A 21,300-nucleotide genomic window follows, 5' to 3' on the forward strand; every position below is an offset into this window, starting at 1 on the left:
TTAGGGTTTCATTTCTATACGGACTTGGCTACTATCCTGTCTTTATTCTGAGAAAACTTTTAACAAATTATTATTGATCCGGCAACTCATTTCTAAAAGAGCCTTTGAAAAAAGGCCCATTCTGATTCATTTCTGAAGAAAATGCACTATTGCATTCTCCCATGATGTCAAACCTAGACCTGAGACCTTGTGCAAAGCACTGATCAAGGGTCGTAGATTACGAAAATATATGCCATTCGAATTCATGTGTATATGTGTATACAGGGTGTCTCACGAAAAACGAGCCACCTTGAATATCTGCCGAACGCGTCGGAATTTCGACAAACGGTAAAAGACGTGTTCATTTATATCGAAGGGGACACCTTTTGGCGTATTTGACATTTTCCCAAACCGCGGGAGGGGCGCGGGGCGGGGGGTGCCCCACCCGTAAGTCGAACTTTTCAAATGGCACCCCTACTTTTTTATTTCAGAAATCAATTCTACGCAAAAAAACAAGCCACCCTGTCCAAACCGAATGTAATTCGGACAATTATTCAGTGATTGACAGAGGTTGAAACATTTTTTTCATGCTCTTTTCAAAAATTTCCCACGCCCAATGGAATTGCTGTATCAAACCAAACTCTCCGCCAAAAAAATTCTTAAACATTGCACTTTCGATAAAAAATAAAAAAAAAATCTGCTGCACTCGAAATCTGGAGCACGCAGAGCCCTTCTTTGTGACTTTAAAATTCGTTCTACCGAACATTTCCGAGGGGCGCTCATCGGGAGGGAGGAGTAAGTCTTAGACAAGAATTATTATTATTTTTTCTGCAGCATAAGAAACCGTGTCCATGAAGGAGCAGTAAAGTAGAAAAACAAATGGATTATCTTTTTTTGGGGGGGGGGGGGGGTCAACGACTTGAGCCGGACCTTGATACTTCTGAGGACGCTATTTTTCCGCGGTGCGTTGTTTTTCAACTTAACTGCTTCTTCATGGCCACGGTTTCTTATGCTGCAGAAAAAATAATAATAATTCTTGTCTGAGACTTACTCCTCCCTCCCGATAAGCGCCCCTCGGAAATGTTCGGTAGAACGAATTTTAAAGTCACAAAGAAGGGCTCTGCGTGCTCCAGATTTCGAGTGCAGCAGATTTTTTTTTTATTTTTTATCGAAAGTGCAATGTTTAAGAATTTTTTTGGCGGAGAGTTTGGTTTGATACAGCAATTCCATTGGGCGTGGGAAATTTTTGAAAAGAGCATGAAAAAAATGTTTCAACCTCTGTCAATCACTGAAAAATTGTCCGAATTACATTCGGTTTGGACAGGGTGGCTTGTTTTTTTGCGTAGAATTGATTTCTGAAATAAAAAAGTAGGGATGCCATTTGAAAAGTTCGACTTACGGGTGGGGCACCCCCCGCCCCGCGCCCCTCCCGCGGTTTGGGAAAATGTCAAATACGCCAAAAGGTGTCCCCCTCGATATAAATGAACACGTCTTTTACCGTTTGTCGAAATTCCGACGCGTTCGGCAGATATTCAAGGTGGCTCGTTTTTCGTGAGACACCCTGTATATGATAATAATAACTGTTTTATGGTTGTGAACATACAAATGGATTGGATTTTGAATAAGATATGCAACCTTTACACTTAAAATTAACATATCGGAGGCCCGTTACCTCCCTCCTCAGGGCATGAGATGACACTAAAATTATAAACAGACGTAGAGGAAGACAAACCGCGGTTGCAGTATTCTTGATGAGATAATAAGAGGCTACACCGTCTCCTCTTTTATGTAATATTCCTCAAATTGATTGAATTTAGTTCGAGAATTAATCGCATTGCTCTCCTTTCAGATGTAAAGTCCTTCTAAGTCAGACCGGACCTGGGTGTTACTTTCTTGGCATACACTTTTTACAGAATCAAAATCAAGTTCACACTGTTCATTCTTAATGTGCTGCTTCAGAGCAGTTACCTCACTTGTTTTAAATTTATGGCCGTCCATTCTCAAATGGGGTATTGGGAAGTCTGACCTATATACACACCGAGGCAGTCCCTGCATTGCACCTGGTAAACTACGTTAGATAGCTTATCTTTGGACGTTCTTACCTTAGGAGATGAATTACATTTTTTGAGTAATTTTTATTTGAATTGACGACTAAAATATTATGAGGTCTGAGGGAGGCTTTCAATTTTTCTGAAACTGATGGTATGTACGGTTAAACAACAAATTCCGAATCATCTCTCTATTTTGGGGGTGGGAATCCACTGTAACTACAATTAATGACATCTTTAAAAACAGAGTTGACGAGAATGAGAGGATAACAATTTTGTTTCAAGTACTCTTCATCTAATTTTATGCCATTTTCCCTAAAAACAGAATGGCCCAACAAGCATACCCTGGTTGCCAAGTTCCTCACCATGTTAACCTTTTGCGCAAGGGGTTGTACTGACATGAAGTTGAGGTATCTACCCGAAGAAGTGGATTTGGAGAACCAAGCAGTTACAAATTTTCCTTTATACCTGTGTACAGATACGTCTAGGAAATTTATGGGTCTGACATTCTTTTTCTAGAGTAAACTTAATATCATTGTCAAAAGAATTGAAAAATTCGAAAATCCTGTCATTTTCATTCTTATGACAACAAATTAAAACCAAACCATTCCCAGAGGAAACCTACCACCCATAAAAATTTCAGCTCAAAATATTCATTTTAACTCAAGTTATGGAGTGGACAAAATTTAACCTCCTCCCACTTTCGAGTCCCACCCCTCAAAATCTATTGCCTCAAATTTCAATTTCTTTTTGCAGAATAGTAGCTATAATGAGGCTCTACAAAATGCGTAAGAATTGGTTAAAATATATTGCAAAGTAAGAAAGATAACTGCTCAAAAATCGAAAAATCTTAAAAAGACAGAAATACATACATACATACCACACATATAGGGTGAGCGAAAAGTCCCCGACCCCCCCTCTAACTTTTGAACGAATTGAGCTAAGGAAATGAAACTTTGGGAATGTTCCTATCTCAAAGGGGACCATCTTTTGAGGGGGTCAAAATTTTGGTCCCCCCCTCAGGGGGGACAGGGGCCCCCAACTTTTTTTTTCAAATAGCAACCCCTATCTTGTGATACCTCATTCGAAAGAGCATAAAAAACTAAGAATTTTGGCGCAAACCGCAGATCAATATCTCAATTTTTGACCGAGTTATGATAGGTCAAAGGTCAAATTTGACCTATTTTCAAAAAATCATAACTCCGGTTCAAATTATCGTAAAGAAAAAAATAAAACGGGAAAATTTACCAAATTGTGTTCGCTTTTACGTAAAAATTGCAGAAATCACTTCGACTTAATTTTAAGGGGGGGCTCGGACCCCCAAATACGTCAATTCAAAGGTCATTCAATTTTCCCACGAAATAAGCCAATTTCCTCTGGAATTGCCTCCACATTATCTCAGTAAGGTCAAAATCAGTTCAACATTACGTTGGCAAGTCCCCAAATTTCGGGAAAAGTTAAAAAAACGAAATTTAAGGTGATTAAATTTGACCGTTTAAATTTCGTTTTTTTAACTTTTCCCGAAATTTGGGGACTTGCCAACGTAATGTTGAACTGATTTTGACCTTACTGAGATAATGTGGAGGCAATTCCAGAGGAAATTGGCTTATTTCGTGGGAAAATTGAATGACCTTTGAATTGACGTATTTGGGGGTCCGAGCCCCCCCTTAAAATTAAGTCGAAGTGATTTCTGCAATTTTTACGTAAAAGCGAACACAATTTGGTAAATTTTCCCGTTTTATTTTTTTCTTTACGATAATTTGAACCGGAGTTATGATTTTTTGAAAATAGGTCAAATTTGACCTTTGACCTATCATAACTCGGTCAAAAATTGAGATATTGATCTGCGGTTTGCGCCAAAATTCTTAGTTTTTTATGTTCTTTCGAATGAGGTATCACAAGATAGGGGTTGCTATTTGGAAAAAAAAAGTTGGGGGCCCCTGTCCCCCCTGAGGGGGGGACCAAAATTTTGACCCCCTCAAAAGATGGTCCCCTTTAAGATAGGAACATTCCCAAAGTTTCATTTCCTTAGCTCAATTCGTTCAAAAGTTAGAGGGGGGGTCGGGGACTTTTCGCTCACCCTGTACATACTTTCAAAGTTTTTTCATGAAATCCCTCTCTTTTTCAAACGAATTAATCTCCAAATTTAATGTATTCTTTCTTTGTCCTATCTTTTAATTTTGTGTACTACCCTTTTGTGACCCTACTTTTTAAATTTTTAGTGTATTTTCCGAAGGAAAAATACACTATTTTAAATTCCGTACTACACTATTTTGTTCTCTCCTCTAAGGTGTTGATGGCTCAGATGTTAAAAGCACCAAATAAGCGGATCTACCAACCAACCAACCAACCACACATACAGGTGTTAATGGCTCAATTGTTAAAAGCACCAAATAAACGTATATACCAACCAACCATACATACATTTGTGACCCCTACCTTTTAAATTCTGAAATTCTGTACTAAATTTTGATCTCTCCTCTAAGGTGTTAATGGCTCAATTGTTAAAAGCACCAAATAAACGTATCTACCAACCAACCAACCAACCAACCAACCAACCAACCAACCATACATACAAACAAGAATACATTAAATTTGGAGATTAATTCGTTTGAAAAAGAGAGGGATTTCATGAAAAAACTTTGAAAGTATGTATGTGTGGTATGTATGTATGTATTTCTGTCTTTTTAAGATTTTTCGATTTTTGAGCAGTTATCTTTCTTACTTTGCAATATATTTTAACCAATTTTTACGCATTTTGTAGAGCCTCATTATAGCTACTATTCTGCAAAAAGAAATTGAAATTTGAGGCAATAGATTTTGAGGGGTGGGACTCGAAAGTGGGAGGAGGTTAAATTTTGTCCACTCCATAACTTGAGTTAAAATGAATATTTTGAGCTGAAATTTTTATGGGTGGTAGGTTTCCCCTGGGAATGGTTTGGTATTGAATTTGAGCAAAATCGGCTGGGCCGATTAAAAATGGCTGGCTTTGAAAGTTTAAGGTGGGGGATGCGTGGCATGAGGGAAGCCAGCCAGAGCGGGGCCAAGCAGTGAGTTGGGGGGAAAGTTTTTGGACAAACTGTTACGTACTGGTCGTATAGTAGGTCAGGGGGAGGAAGTTTTTGGACAAGCTTTTCGTCGCTCAGTGGGTCAGGGGAAAGAAGATCTTGGGTAGATCATTCGTCACACAGCGAGTCAAGGGGAGGAAGTTTTTGGAAGAGCTTTTCATCGCTCAGTGGGTCACGGTAAGCGGGTCACTTAAATAGGAGTGACGATTGAAAAGACGTGTGTGAAGCGCTAGTTTTTTTAATTGTCAGTTTGACCCATATAGACCTTTTTTTTCTTTCCTTTTCTTTTTTTCTTATGTTTGTAGGTATTGACTGACTTTTTTGTAAACTTTAGACATTCATTTCTGATTTACGAATTGTTTTAGGAAATTTCCAACACGTTCAGTCTGATTTTTTGATCGGGCAGGATTTATTAAATGTTAACCGTTCCTTGGCTTCATGATTGTCCATTATGAATCAGTTGTGCTAGTCGCAGAGAAGTGATGAAAGGGTTTTTCAAATAGGCTGAAAGAGCACTTGAAAATTTCGTTTACATACCTCAGTGATGGTGGATGACTAGATGCAACAGGCAGAAATTTAATGATTTTTTAAAAATCTAGGATGTGAGACCCTGCTTAAGAATGTACTCTTGATCACGAATCCAGAGTTGCTCACAAATTATATTCAGTAGAGGGGCCATTTGGTGGGTTTCATTACGATCCGTTGGGGAAAGCTTGTTCATTTTGAGAACCGGTATCTGCCATTTAGTCTCAAACTGTTTGGTGTCTGCTAGAGAAACTTCCATTTTGGAAGTTGCGCTGGAAGTTGCGCTGTACCTGCGCCAAGAAGTCAGGAACTAATAAGTTTAGAATGGAGGAGACAAATTGTATAAAATTTCAGTCCTTTACTTCATGCTGAACTCAATTGGCCAGTGCTATGTAATTATGTATTCCAGGGTGTCTTCAAACTTAGAGGAAAAAAATTTTCTGGTTTCTCCAGAGTTTTCCTGACAAAAATGATTAAAATTCCCTGGTTTTTCACATCAACAATTGGCATGCGTGAAACTAAAAAAGATACAATTTTTGACAGTACTTTAACTGCTTAGTGAAGAAGCATACATCCTTAGTTCAGGAATTATACAAGAGTTAGGAGAGAAAGTTAATAAAAAGCTGATTTTTTGGCATGGTGAGCCCTTATGACCCCCTGAGTCCTCAAAAAAAGTCTCGATCGATAGCATGATAGCTCTGGGTTTTTTGGGGGGTAAGTTTCCCAAAATCGGTTTTTCGGTCATAACATGAGAACGGTTGCTCGTATCACTATATATAGCACCATTTTTTGAATTATCGTAAAATTTCAACTAATATTTCAGCTCCTCAAAATACTTTAGAGTTAAGCGGTGTACTTGCAGATGCCTCAAAACAGGCCTTAAATGCTCTGAGTGTTCATCACTTGTAAGGGCAACTCGTGCGAAAACTGCAGAATCCCAGACATGATGATGAGGACAGTGATGTCGATGATAATCTCCTTGACGTAGCAGAACTATATCATGGACACGTGACACGTCCATAAACGTCCGACAGCCAGCCGAAATCACCAGTCTTAAGGGGCCCATCTTCTGACCAATCGACTCCAAAGAAGAAACGAACATCATGATGACTTACAGGAGGGGGGTATTCGGAGGAGAGAGTCGGGATGAGGGAGGGAGGAAATATTTTATACCAAGATTACACCCCATGATTTCCTTGATTCATAATCTGTGCTCACTACTTTTCTAGTCTTACCATTACATTCGGCGGAGGGCATTCATGGGGGGTGGGAGAGCCTTCACTTTTCAGGTGCTTACCCCCCTCCCCTCACTCGATTTATTTTTCCACTTAACCTGTACTGTAAATCTGATTAATTTTCAAACAGCAGAGCTTCAAGTCTGCATGATCAGTTTTGAGAAACAAGGTTAAACACCACCTCTTCATGAGTACTTTTTATTACGATGTTCGGGGGTTCTCCCTGTGACGGTAATATTTTCGGTCACTTTAATTTTAGGATAATTAATCACCTGGGGAAAATTCTAATTTTAAACCGTGCCGAAATTTAATAATGAATTTATTTTGTAATAACTTCGATGGCTACAGCTATAGCGTTGAGCGTAGCAAGAGTTTGCAACAGTAGCGCATTCTAAAGGAACGGCGGAGTGGCGAAGCACCGCAGTGGACCGGTCGGCCGCGCGTCACTCGAGCGCTCTCGCGGAGCGATCTGGAACCTGTATCCGGCTAGTCTGGTTGTGCACGACGTCTCAGTCGCTCAAACTCTTAAGAATAGTCGGTTATTTATTATTTTAGCTTGGTTAATTAATAGTTTTTACCAAATTTACTGTAGAAATTGCTGAAACTGGCCTAAGAAAGTACTTTGATGTAAGAAAATTTATTTTGAACCTTAAATCCACCATTCAAGATTGAGTGCACTTAGTGAGTAGCACCGGTTGTCTGGAAGATTTAAGGTTAAATAAATAAACAAGAGGAAAATTCATTTGAAAGTCCGAAAACATAAAATGTCTCTTTTACCGTTCCTTTCAAAGTATTCCTAAGCAGAAATCCAACAAAATCAATCCGATCAACTCATTCGTCTTCAACCATCCTATTCTGATCTCATATTTAGTTTCTTTTGAAAACTTAGGTTTGTAATTGTGTTTAAGAAATTGTTTTCTTTTCTCGTCAATATGATTGACTCTAGAATGTTCAAATTTGCTCTCATTATTCCTTCCTGCCAATCCTGTCCTCACTTCCGGAAAAATCATTTTATTAATTTTTGAGTATGCACTTCAAGTGTGTTGGCGCCCGAACCCAGGCGTCCTGACGAGCGTCTAGCACCCTAAATTTGTGGTTTGATCTGCTAAGGCTCGATCCTTTCCAGAAAGCTTGCTTTCTGACGATCAGGATCGTACGAGTTCTCACTTATCCTCGCTACACTCCCCTCCCCCTCTCGTACTTTGGCGCAAAAATGGTAGTCAATGAGCTGACAGTAAATCGTATTAACAGTTAAGAGTGACAAGAACCAGCGTTTGTCGTTGAACAGCCATGAGCGAACTTTTCCTGCAGAATAATCGTCAAAAATATGCCTTGAAATGTTTTTGCAGTTTTGGGGGGCACCAAGGGGCTATGAACAATTGATACGTCATTTCGCTCCAAAATTTTACGAGAGTTCAAAAAATGGTGCTCTAAGAAGTGATACGAGCAACCGTTCTCATGTCTGTCTCGTCAATGTGTCTGCAACCATGAATTCAGTGGGAATACTTTGTAATTCAACGTCTTTCACAGCAATATGCTCGTGTAAGAAATGATTGGGAACATCAATATGATTCACACGGTTGTGGTGTATTGGATTATGTGCAATGTCCTTTGTGCTCTTGTCGTCGCAGTAGAGTGATACAGGACCGTTTTTTCTTGCAAGTTCTTCCATTAATTGCTTTAGATATATTGCCTCCGTGGTGGCATTCGCCATGGAGATATACTCGGCCACAGCACTGGAAAAAGAAGTTGTCAGCTGTTTATTGCTCTCCCAAAAAATCGCTGCATCTGAGTACTTGAAATTCAATTCAGAGTATGATTTTCTTCGATTGTCGTTGTTCGCAAAATCGGAGTTGCAATATCCATTAAGATCTTCTTCGATTTTTTTTAGTTCATCGAGTATACAAGATTGAAAGACTTGCTCGTTATTATCACCTTGAAAATGAACGCCGGATGCCTGATTATTTCTCAAAATTTCATTGATTCAATGTTAAGATGTCTTGGACGTTTGTGCCAAATGTTCAAGGAATCATTCCTGGTGAGATAAGTTTGGATCTCAGATGAAGCTTGTTTTCCAAGTAAAACACAACTGTTTTGATCATTGCACAGGTAGTCCAGGAATCATACAAAATATAAGAAAAAAAATTAATAACAAGCTGATTTATGGCATAGTGAGTCCTTATGACCCCCAGAGTCCCCCAAAAAAAGTCCCCATCGATAGCATGACGGTTCTGCGGGGGTTTTTTTTGGGGGGGAGGGGAATTTCCCCAAAATAAGTTTTTCGGTCATAACATGAGAGCGGTTGCTCGTATCATCGTTCTGACTCTATCGATGAACTAAAAAAATCGAAGAAGATCAAAATGGATATTGCAACTCCGATTTTGCGAACAACGACAATCGAAGAAAATCATGCTCTGAATTGAATTTCAAGTACTCAGATGCAGCAATTTCTTGGGAGAGCAATTAACAGCTGACAACTTCTTTTTCCAGTGCTGTGGCCGAGAATACCTCCATGGCGAATGCCACCAAGGAGGCAATCCATCTAAAGCGATTAATGGAAGAACTCGCAAGAAAAAACGGTCCTGTATCACTCTACTGCGACGACAAGAGCACACAGGACATTGCACATAACCCAATACAACACAACCGTGCGAATCATTTCTTACACGAGCATATTGCTGTGAAAGACGTTGAATTACAAAGTATTCCCACTGAATTCATGGTTGCAGACACATTGACCAGGCCTGTGCCGAAAGCTAAGCACGGTTTTTGTGTGAATGATTTTGGACTTACATAATTTAAAAACAAAAACAAAAATTCCGTTCTCTCTTTTTCTCTCATCGTTATTCCATAATTAATTATCAAATTGAGGAGAGATGATGAGTAATCTGATTAGATGAATTATTCAGTGTAAATATTAGATTTTTTCAATGAATAATCTGATTCAATTAATTAATTGGTGTTCATGTTTTAGTGCAAAAATTAGATATTTCCTAAAGTTGATGCCTCACAATTTTTTTTTTCTTCATTGTTGTTATTTCTGTCTTTTTATGCATTGTAAAACTGAGGCGAGATGTTGAACTGTGTTTACCATTTAACAATTTGACATTTTATGTTGGCAACTTCAGTAGCCGCGGGAAATTGGCCCTAGGGTAGCCGCCAGCCCTGTTGGGGACATTTGTATTTTTCTTATCTAATACTATGTCATTATCCTAATCATGGCCTTTTATTTTTAACGCTAATATATTTCTAGTAAGCTTTTTACTAATTAGTTATGATTCAGTCAAAGTCTCAAGTAAAGTATGCTACCAACAACTCGTTTTTGCGACAAAAACAAGGAGGTGCCGCTCTTTCCATTGTGCATAATGTGAGTCCCACCTACCCTATGTTAAATTGCAGCAAAGGATCATCCCTCAATGCGACTCTACTCATTTAGTTACTTCAAAATGATAATTCAATTCTTCACTGATTTGCATACCTTGTTCCTATAATAATATTTGCAGGATGGTCTGGTTCATCCTTTGTTAGTTTATTCATTAACTGTGGAATGTCCAGGAAACTGCTCGCATCGGAATGAGAAAAAACATACACAAAGGCATCTGCTTTGTCTTTACATGCCTAGAAAAAAAAGATTTTTAGCTAAAATAAATTTGCGCAGGAAGAAAAAGGACTTAGAAAGGACTGTGCACAGAACACCAAGCTACATTTCAATATTGATTGATATGATGTTCCTTAAGCAAAGTGCGCTATGAAAATCCAATTTTTCATATGCTGATTTTGAAAAAAGCAGGCTGCAAATTCAGTATTTTGCCGCTTAAACATGTAATAACCGGCTGAAATGGTGCAACATCTAAAAGGCGATCTAGAAGAGGTTTTGTTTCCTTGCAGGCCAGGGAGATAAGAGAGACGAAAGGACTCCAATTTTTTCGGATGATGACAGTATTTGGCGTACTGTTCACATACTCATAGACATGGAAACAGTTTCACAACTATAATGAAAAATGTGTGTACGGAGGCCAAAAAATCCAATTTGTAGCCTCGCTTCTCTTGACATTGACAGAATGTTTGTCCAATTCTATACAGGATACTACATGACCTCCCTCTGCAAGACTAAAATCTGCAAAAATATTGTTCCATTAACTGTCTCTTTCCACATTTTCAGATTCTCTCCTAATGTTTATGTACGCACCTGGGCATGTGATCGAGCAAATTTAGCAATCCTGTTCAAAAAGACCTTAAAAAAATGATGATCCAGCAAAAAAGAGGGTTTTTCAAAGTGAGTGGAGCATACTAAATTGAAAAGTACACTTACTGGAAGAATATGACCACATTTCTTTAGGCTCGAGTCACTTGACTCCCAACAATGTAACTCGAACAGGATTATTTTGTTCCAAATTTTAACTGGCCAAAATATATTGGTCTTCCTGATACCATAAGACTCCACATGTGTTGCCATAAATGTTGTTCCTGCCAGACGTGCAATAGCTGCCGATTTTCCGGCACCTGACTTGCCAACAAAGAATAATTTATAGCAGACTTCCTCTATGTTAGAGGGAACAGCTGGACGTTCTAGTAGACCTGAGAACAGGGGACCACACAGAATGAGTGCTAAGAGGTGCACCACACTTTCGATCTTTCTTTTATTTTGATCAGTTACCTGTCTCATTTTAACAAATCATACCTGATCTAATTTGTAAAGTGTGCATGAACAAATGGGTAAAACTACATGGGCAAATTTTGTAAGCTCCCTCTAAAATGTACCAACAGATCTCGCGGAATATTGGTACCCACAGACTTAAAACTCAAGTCTGGGTCATACCATGAGAAATCATCCAGAGGTGTTTACCAAGTGTGTAACTCAAGGTAAGCGCCCCTTGGCACAGTGTGTCAAAACCCCAATCTAGCTGCTCAAAACCTCTTCACGTCTCTAAATTTGATCGGATAACCACCAAATTTCGCACAGGCATTAGTGTAAGCTTGAAGAAGGTTCACCTAAAATTTCAAAACTTAGTCATCAAAATTTTCAAAATGGCGGCCATCTAAAAATCCTGTTCAACTCGTGTAAAAATCGTAAAATTTCAACTAAATTTTAGGCGCCTTATGTGACCTGATGAACCCCAAAAATTAGTCAAATTGTGTTTTCCGATCCCCCTCCTCCCTCCGATTCATTTTCCTACGTTTCATAAACCATGTCCGAAACCTTCCCTCATTAGAAATAAATAAGAAAGTCTGTTTCAAATCATACAAGAAACTTGTTAAAAATACGATGCAACTTTGTATTTATGAGGACCCCCCTCCCCCCTCCATGACAGTATAGACAATGGGAAAATCGTAATGAAAGAAAATAAAATTTTAAAAAATTAGTCTGCTTTGGATTTGAACCCCGATCATGCAGGTAAAAACGAAAGAAGCAGTCAACAGAGCCACCACACGATCTTGTCTGTCTCGGGAAAAGCCTCATGATAAGGCTCACTCAAATCAGGGGACCGAGCGCGCGTGGTGAAATGCTGCCTCCGTCTCAATTCACCTGTGACAGCCTGTAGGGGGAGATCGCAAAACGCCGCCCGCACGCTTTTACACTAGGAATCGCCGAAGAAAATGTGCTCTCACTCTCAAGGTCGCGGAAGGTCGCAGTAAAACTAAAGATATTTCAAATCTAGATAGTTTTCTGAACACTCTCATATAAGTTTCATGGTGTTCCGTGTAGTTCCGCGCTTTTGCGGCTCTATTAAAGCCAGGAAAAGTAAACGGTCTTGGGCACTATTTTCAATGAGCAATTATAATACTTAAATAATGATTTTGGAGAAATCAACGGTCATATTTCCTTTCTCTGGCCTTTGGCATCTCGTTTCATCCAGAAATGACCCTTTTTCGCCACGAAGTACTCTAAAAAAAAGCAATACAGTGGCACCACTCCTGATGGCGAGATTGAGGCTGGACGTTTACCGGCTGCAATCCCTATCATTTTAGCGACCAAAAAATTTATTTTTGTGATAATCATGATAGATACGTAACCAGTGGGTGCCTATGGACCCACTCTGACCATAAATAACACCATTTTTTGACTTTATATAAGGGGGGTTTTGAGCAGCTAGATTGGGGTTTTGACACACTGTGCTTGGGCGGCGAGTAAAAATTTTTTTAAATATTTTTTCAAAAAAGCAGGTGTGTTTTTACATCACATAGAAACTTTGGAGAGGTTGACCAACTTGAAATTCGCAAATTAAAAAAATAAGGGACACTCTACCTAAGGAAAGGGGGGACGGAAACCAATTATTTTTTCAATTGAGAAGACCCCATTTGTTATACCTCATTTGGAAGAGCATAAATAAGAGAAACTTTTCGGGTAAACCAAAAGTCAATACCTCAAACCGTTTCGAAATGGCGTTTGGTTAAAGTTCAAGATGGCCGAAAATTGACACCGGTTGTTTGTCAATGGATTTGCGCACAAATCGGTATCCACGGGCATTTTCATAGGAGAAAAACGAATTTGAAGTTAGATTTCCTAAAACACAACAAATTTCGAAAATGGCCAAAAATTTAGAAACTTGGGAATTTGGGATCTTTTGTCATGAGATAAACAAATTTAAAGTTAGATTTCTAAAAAAAAAAAAAAAAAAAAAAAAAAATCGGCCATTTCGGAAATTTATTGCTTTTTTTTAAAGAAAATCTAACTTTACATTTGTTAATCTCATGCCAATATACCCCAAATTCTCAAGTTTCTGAATTATTGGCCATAGTGGAAATTTGTTGTTTTTTAGGAGATCTAACTTCAAATTCGTTTTTCTCCCATCGAAATACCCGTGGATAGGTACCGATTTTCGCGCAAATCCATTGACAAACAACCGGTGTCAATTTTCGGCCTTCTTGAATTATAACCAAACGCCATTTTGAAACGGTTTGAGATATTGACTTCTGGTTCACCCGAAAAGATTCTTTTGTCTATGTTCTTCGGAACGAGGTATAACAAACGGGGTCTTCTCAACTGAAAAATAATTGGTTTCCGTCCCCCCTCCCCCTAGGGGCTTCCCCGGAAAATTCTAGGGGGCCAGAAAGTAGCTCCTTTTGACCTAGGAACATCCCCCAAGTTTCAAATCTTTGCCTCAATAAGGTAAAAATTTCCAGGGGATGAAAAGGACTTATGGATCACCCTGTAGGTATGTCGCACGAATTTCGCCATATATATTGTGAAGCCTATTTCCTATATATTGTCACATTTCTTATCCGTTGCATGATTTTCGCCCTATATTTTGCAGCCGATTTCCTGGATATTGACACATGCTCTTATATGGATTGCATTTTGAAAAAAGGAACCAGGGGCATTGCAATGTTGCTAAGATCATGCAACTTGGTCCATTGCAATTTAACGATTGAAATCATGTAAAAATATGAAATAAACGTGGAAATTTGTGACTTAAATTTACAGTTTTTAGCGAGTAAAATAGAAACTGATGATAGATAATCAGGTTTTTCTTCCAAGACAAAAGAAGTTGTACAATCTTAGCAACATTGCAATGCTCCTGGTTTCTTTTCGCAAAATGCAATCCATATATTGCGACAGTTGCGTATATATATTTCAAACTTTCCTATATAACTTAAATATTTCATATATTACATCATTTCTTATATATTGCCAACAGTCGTATCTTTAGTTACAAACAGCCCTTCATACCTGTTAATAGGGTCTCCTGGAGGCAAGGGTCCTCTTGGCCCATTTCAGATAGCCCGAACCATCACTACACTCCAGCCAAGTGCGGGGATCTGCGCTTTTCATTGGAGCCTTTTTATCAAAAAGTCGGGGACTAGGGTACTTTTCCAGATTTTGAGGCTCCTTGCAGTCCAAGACTTGGGCCCCAAGGTTACCTTAAAGGCGCAAATACAGCTCACTTTGAATTCTTCCAAATTTTCTTTTCCTTGAAGTGATTCTTTATAAGCTTTCCTGAAGGCCTCAGAGAGCTCTCTACAGAATTTTTAAATGGGGATACCGAAACTCCCACCCGGGCCAGTCCGCCCTGGACCCTGCACATGTAGCACTGCTTGTTGCCACGCTTGAATCACAGGATTACTGGATTTAACAGTCTAAGGAAGTAACTTGATTCACACTCCAGTACATTGCGACTCTATGGTACTCCATGGAATATTATCAAAAATCCATTCACAACTGGGGAAAGAAAAGGAAATACAAAAGTTACATCCAAAAAATGCACCATTCAACAGAAAGTTAAATGCTCACCGAAGGGCCATCTGATATTTGATGCATTCAGGTTTATGTGCCGTTCGTCTTATCTGTTCTTTCGCCAGTTGTAGATATGGCCCTGGATAGACGATCAAATTCCCGAACCAATTCCGATCAAACTAGCATCAAAGTGTCGGGAGTCATCAGTCTTAAACTCATTAATTTGCTTCATTATAAAATGAAAACTTGGCAGAAATGTTTTCTGTGGCAGGAAATGATGAATGGTGGCACTCCGTTCTGGTCTTACTTCGAACAAAAAAATGCGGCCCGTCAAAATTTAATGGTAGATGGTGACCACCAGTCATCAGCATGTCTACTTTGATCGGAATTGGTTCGGAATCTGATCGTCTATACAGGGCTTATGCAATTAAGCAAGTACTACCCATGTTCATCGTAGCTTATCCTGAGGGTTCACCAAATTTTGAGAGGTATGAACACAAGATACAAGGTTTTACGCACTTACCAAATAACTTCCTGCCGTTTGTTTGAGGATTGTAAAAATATTGTAGAATAGTCTCTCCCTCAGCAGTAAGATGCCAGTCGAGATTGACAACCATACCGTATGATATGCTTGCCATGGTATGAAAGAAAATTGAAAATAAAGAATTCAAAACTTCAACTCAAGACAATAGCCTCAATAGATCGTATTCGATACATCAAACAGGTGAGATTGTATCGATATCGATTGGTTCAAAACATAAACATAGCCTCAAAAGTTTTTTTTTTTTTTTTTTTTGCTGGTTTAGTGACTTATATTCCGTTGGAACCTACAGCCATCGATAGACAGTATTTATTGTCCTTAGACATCATGGGATTTCCCGGTGCCGGTCACGGGAGCTGTCAGCAATAGATTTCGGGTGCAGATTGCAAAACGACGGTGGTGGCGCGACTGCGGATTGCACAGGAGTTAGGGCGCTCCGCGAGAATATATGAACAATACCTATATGAAGCGTGTGGCTCATTTTAGAACTTTGACTTTTAGAAGTTTTCTTGTCCGGACTGCGGGCCGAACGCTGCCTTTTTTTAACGGTCTATTACAGAGAAGTGCAGGTAAAGGGGAATTGTGTCGATATAAAAGAAGGGGCAGTGAACTGATTAATCGGAATAACTGGTCAAACAGTGGTTGCCCATTTTTGAGAGTGATTCTTTTCGCTCTAAATGTTTTTACTTTTTTCTTTCTTATTCCTGCGATTCGAACTTGGGAAAAATCCTATGAAAACGTCCCGTGGAGCGACAAGGCCTTACCTTTCTCCTCTTGTATTTTAATCACCCTAACAAGGGGAACTGCCCAAGCTGCCGCCTCCGATCGGGCTGAAAAAATTCGTACGAATTCTTTGGATGAATTTATTTGACCCGTATTTTTTTGTTTTTTCCAATGCCCCCCAGAAACACCCCAAAAAAATTCCGGAAAGTTTTGCTTTGAGCCCTTGAGTCTATATACGCAGTATAGCAGCGTAATATTACCGTCAGGTGGTGGCTCTGCGGCAGCGCGCTCGCTCAGTGATCCGGCGGGCCCGGGTTCGATTCCCGGGCGCCGCGCCAAATTTTTACGACCGAATTTTATATTCTCACACATTTTCACATCGATTCCCATTTGATACATTAGATCTTAAAACATCAATTAATTTACAACCATCAACGATCAATAACTTCTTCAATTTGAAGTATAGATTTTTTTTTGGGAGGGGGGGAAGGGTCACGCGCGCGATATTCTCGCCAATCACTGTACTTTCACATTAGCAGACGACCCGCTCCGCCCCCTCACATCAACATATTTCTCCCGATCACCCGTATGCGTCATGATTTTTCCCATCATTATCCAGAAAATTATAATGAAAAATTACTACGAACATTCAAATTAAAAATGCTACAATTTTTCATAATGATTTTTTTTTTTTTGGATAATGATGGAAAAAATCATGACTCATACGACCGGGCGACATGACTCATGACTCATTCGGGAGAAATACGTCGATGTGAGGGGGCGGAGCGGGTCGTCTGCTAATGTGAAAGTACAGTGATTGGCGAGAATATCGCGCGCGTGATCCCTCCCCCCTCCCAAAAAAAAAAATTATACTTCAAATTGAAGAAGTTATTGATCGTTGATGGTTGTAAATTAATTGATGTTTTAAGATCTAATGTATCAAATGGGAATCGATGTGAAAATGTGTGAGAATATAAAATTCGGTCGTAAAAATTTGGCGTGGCGCCCGGGTATCGAACCCGGGCCCGCCGGATCACAGGGCGAGCGCGCTGCCGCAGAGCCACCACTTGACGGCATGAGAATGCTGCTATACTGCGTATATACACTCAAGCGCTCAAAGCAAAACTTTCCGGAATTTTATTGCGCATTTTTTGCGCGCATTTATTGCTAATTAGTTTTTGATGAGTCAATATTTTCTAAATTTCTCATTTTTAATAAATTTTCCGCTTCATATATAAAACCCTCTTTAGCATGTACAGCATCAACTTGTTTTGAATCCCCCGCCACCTCTTTTTAAAAGTCAAAGAGTTTTTAGAATCTTGTCCATCTGTATTACAGGTCGTCAATTTTTACAGCTCACAAGCTGTTCGTTAGTTCCTCAGATGTCCGATTCAATTTAGAGATTTTCAATTCTTCAATTCCGCGGCCAAAGTTTGTTTACATCATACGAGCGCCCTAACTCCTGTGCAATCCGCAGTCGCGCCACCCGTCGTTTCGCAATCTGCAGTGCACCCGAAATCTAATGCTGACAGCTCCCGTGTCCGGCACCGGGGATCTCCAGGCTTTCAAATTTTCAGGGATTAAGGCCGAGTGAAGCCTCAAAAGTCAATTTATAAATCGGAGGGAACGGGTCTTTTGTAACAGATGTTTTATTCTTTTGAGTACCAATTGCCAATGAAAAGTGAAATTGTTAGAAATTTTTTCATTTTCAGCTTTTCCAACTTAAAACCTAATAGTTTGGTTAGAGGACTCTAGGGCACGCAGAGGATCGATAATGGAAATCGTTCAAAAGAGAGATAATATTCTCCGCGCGCAGAAAAATCGATATATCGAAAAAGTGGCGCGCGGAATTATTTTCTGGTGCAGCGCCGGAAAAAACGGGGGCAGGACATTACCTACAACGGCATTACCTCCAAAAATCCAACATGGTCGAGCGAGAGATCGAAACTTTGGCAATGTGCCCAAATCGATCGGTCGATGTTTCGAGATGTAAGGCTGTCTCGAATTTTACGATTTTGCCAAACCAAAAAGTAAGCATGAGATTTCTTTATAGGTGTTTCTCACTTTCTACTAGCTTTCTACCACAGACCACAGTCGATGCTCGATGGTCTGTGTCTGTGAGATTGTGCGAGTTTTGAGATAATCTGATAATCGCTCTCGAAACATGAGCATGAGCGTGAATTAAGAGTTAGGGGTTAGAATCCATTAAGTGAAATTGGTAGAAATGTATGTATTAAAAGGCATTGAATCACAGGATCAATTAGTTTCTCGTAGACTTTTCCCCTAATACTCGTGGATCGGGAGACTTGTAATTTAAGTAGTATTGGTGATGTGATTAGATTCGTGAAAAAGTGTAACCGCATTGCTTGCTTTTAACTAGCGCTTATGGTTTTGATTCAATGATTGTCATCCTCATCAGTTAGTTTCCTCTACTACACGACCGCACCCTTATGAAGGCAGATGAAGAATAAAAGTGGTTACTTCAGTTGTTACTCTTTCTCTAAATTTTATGTTTTGGCGTCTCCGCTCCGAAATCACAAGGCTGCCGTGTTCCCTAGCTATGCAGATCGCTTGCTAAGTCTGCCCCCTGTCACCCTGTGGAAAGTCTAATCATACCTGAGTTCTCTCCGGTTAGAATTTCTCTACTTCAATGTACGCAAAATAATATTTTGCAGCTGAAGAACACAGCATCTCTCTTGCGGCTATGAAACAATCCAGTTTTCTCTCTGAGCTAATAGATTTCATGATGTGCTTGACTTGACTGTAGCTTGATCAGTTACCTAGTTCATCCAGGATGTCACCATGCTCTTCCACAACTCTTGTTGTTTAAACAATTAATGGGCTCCATTAATTAATGTTCGACAATGTTGTGGAAAAGCACGTCGATAGTCCGTCCAAGCATCGAAGGAGAAGTACATTTGTATGAAGGTTTGTCAAGTCTGGCTTAAAGTAAGTCATGTACCAGCCTTCCACCTATCAGCACATCTTAGAGCGCAAGTTTTCTGACAAATAGACCAATTCTGCATTGTCAGACAATGATCTACCTTTTTTAGAATCCTTTATCCTTTCAGATGTTCCAGTAAACTGTAAACATCAAGTAAACATAACCTCACTTTCTTACAGTGTTACCGTTCTGCGTAATTGAGGGCTTTTTTTGCGTAATTGGAGGGTCGCTGCGTAGTGGCTGCGTAATGCGTAATGCTGCGTAATTGGAAGAATTCTGCGTAATTCGGCGTAATTCGTGCGTAATTGAAGTTTTTTAAAAATTTCAGTTTCTTATCGCGGTTTTTAGGTTAGGTACGTCATGCCGATCAAGGTAAACGGTCGTAGTAAAGATAGTTTTTTACCTAAAAAGCAATGCTGCAAACTTTGCTACTAAATTCCCACCGTACATAGGAAACAAAAATATTTCAGAATTTCAAAATAAGCGAAAGATTGTTAACAATTTGGCTTAAAATGCGTAATTACTGCGTAATTTGAAAATTTTTGCGTAATTTATGCGTATTTTGACAATTTTTCCTGCGTAATGGCGTGCGTAATTGGGAAATTTTTCTGCGTAATGTTGCGTAATTTGCCGTCGGGTTGCGTACGCAGAACGGTAACACTGTTCTTCTTTTACTTTTACACAGAGATGGAAGAGATAGCAGCATAGAGTAAGAGTAGTTAGAGGTAAACTCTCCCGTATAGAACCCCTAAGAACTATACCATCATTGCAGCCTGATTAGAGGTTTTTTTGAAAGTTGATTTCTTACATACGGAAAAAAATCAGCGATTCTCGTAAAATTTGGGGGAAAAAAAAATAGGAATAGTTGGTTAATAAATTAGGTATCACTCGGCATATATAAGAGCTCCGCCGAGTGACGGAAAATTTCAAGGGGGATATTGTGGCAATTTCACGTAAAACTTATGAAACTTATGCGAATGAATGAGGCTGCTTATGAACCAACAAAAAAAAATGAAAATTCAATTTTGAATTTTTTATGAGATAAACTTCGTTGGAAAAAAAACATTGTTAGTTGAACTTGCAAATCGTCGGCGTGATTTGTTACAGGCTGCGGAACCAACCCGTAAAAAAGAACCTAAGTTTAAATGCATGGGAATATCCACCGAAAAAAATTAAATTGCTCATTTAACAGTTTTGTACTTACAAACTGTCCGACTTGTTCCAAATGAGGAGCTTGGAGGACAAGGCGCATAAATGCAGTTTTTGAAAAAATTAAGATATTAATGATATCAAGTAAAACTAGTCTTAATGCATACCTATTCTGTGGCAAATTCGTTCCAAATTTCCAATTTTAAAGCATCAAAGAGTCAGTTTGAGCTTTCTCTCCGCCATGGATCCATGTAATTTCGAAACTTTAAACACGCATTTCTCGGAATAGCAAAAACTGCACTTATGTGCCCCTCAAATGTCCTTTTCAATATAAGGGAAAGCTAATTGAGCTACGGGGGTGGTTGCATTAGCATTTTTTAATGGTAAAATCTACAATGAAACACCGTCGAACACTTCTTTTAACCACAAAATTGTTGAATCAGCAATTTCATTTTCTTCCGTGCATATTGCAAATTTGATACTTCATGTGAATTTTTAAGACGAACAACGCTCGTTCGCCTCAAAAAAAGTGAGTGTGGGTGGGTGCTTAGGGGAGCTATAAAATACGTAATTTTGAAATTCAGATTTTTTTCACTCTTTCTCATCTTCATAACCCACCTGTGACATACGTCTGCACTACTCAAAAAAGAAGAAGAAAAAAAAACGTAACGTTTTGTATGATCCCCTTCCTCGAATTAGTATTCTGTAAGTAATGAATTTTGAATGAAATTTCGTAATAGTCGGCCTCCTAAGCTGCCGTGCTAAGGAAAAACGCCGTATGAACATTCAAGGGTTGCCAAATTTCCTTCGATACAATGTTAATTTTTGAGGAAATTCATGAATATTTTCCCTTGAAATTTTCAGGACTTTTCGGTGGAATTACGAGCGAAATTATCTGAAAAAGTGGAGGGA

At 39.2% G+C, this 21,300-nt stretch overlaps 1 protein-coding gene across 3 annotated transcripts in view; it reads right to left on the minus strand.

Annotated features, from left to right (window-relative positions):
• The window catches only part of LOC109033168 (ciliogenesis and planar polarity effector 2), a 78,883-nt gene extending 63,125 nt beyond the window's left edge, over positions 1 to 15,758 (minus strand). For 2 of the 3 annotated variants that reach the window (XR_011899835.1, XR_002008997.2), the window contains exons 1-4: positions 15,555 to 15,758; positions 11,168 to 11,433; positions 10,334 to 10,473; positions 5,633 to 5,910 (exon numbers count right to left, since the gene is read on the minus strand). Coding sequence is in view for 1 of the 3 variants with exons in the window: in XM_019045643.2 (XP_018901188.1) it covers positions 5,691 to 5,910; positions 10,334 to 10,473; positions 11,168 to 11,433; positions 15,555 to 15,669 (741 nt within the window). In the remaining 2 variants the exon portion in view is untranslated. Of the gene's footprint in view, positions 1 to 5,317; positions 5,911 to 10,333; positions 10,474 to 11,167; positions 11,434 to 15,554 lie in introns of those variants that run through there. The other variant, XM_019045643.2, reaches the window with a different exon arrangement.
• Positions 15,759 to 21,300: the final 5,542 nt, after the last annotated feature.

This window comes from Bemisia tabaci, chromosome 1, assembly GCF_918797505.1.
Source record: "Bemisia tabaci chromosome 1, PGI_BMITA_v3".
Taxonomy (NCBI): Eukaryota; Metazoa; Arthropoda; class Insecta; order Hemiptera; family Aleyrodidae; genus Bemisia; species Bemisia tabaci.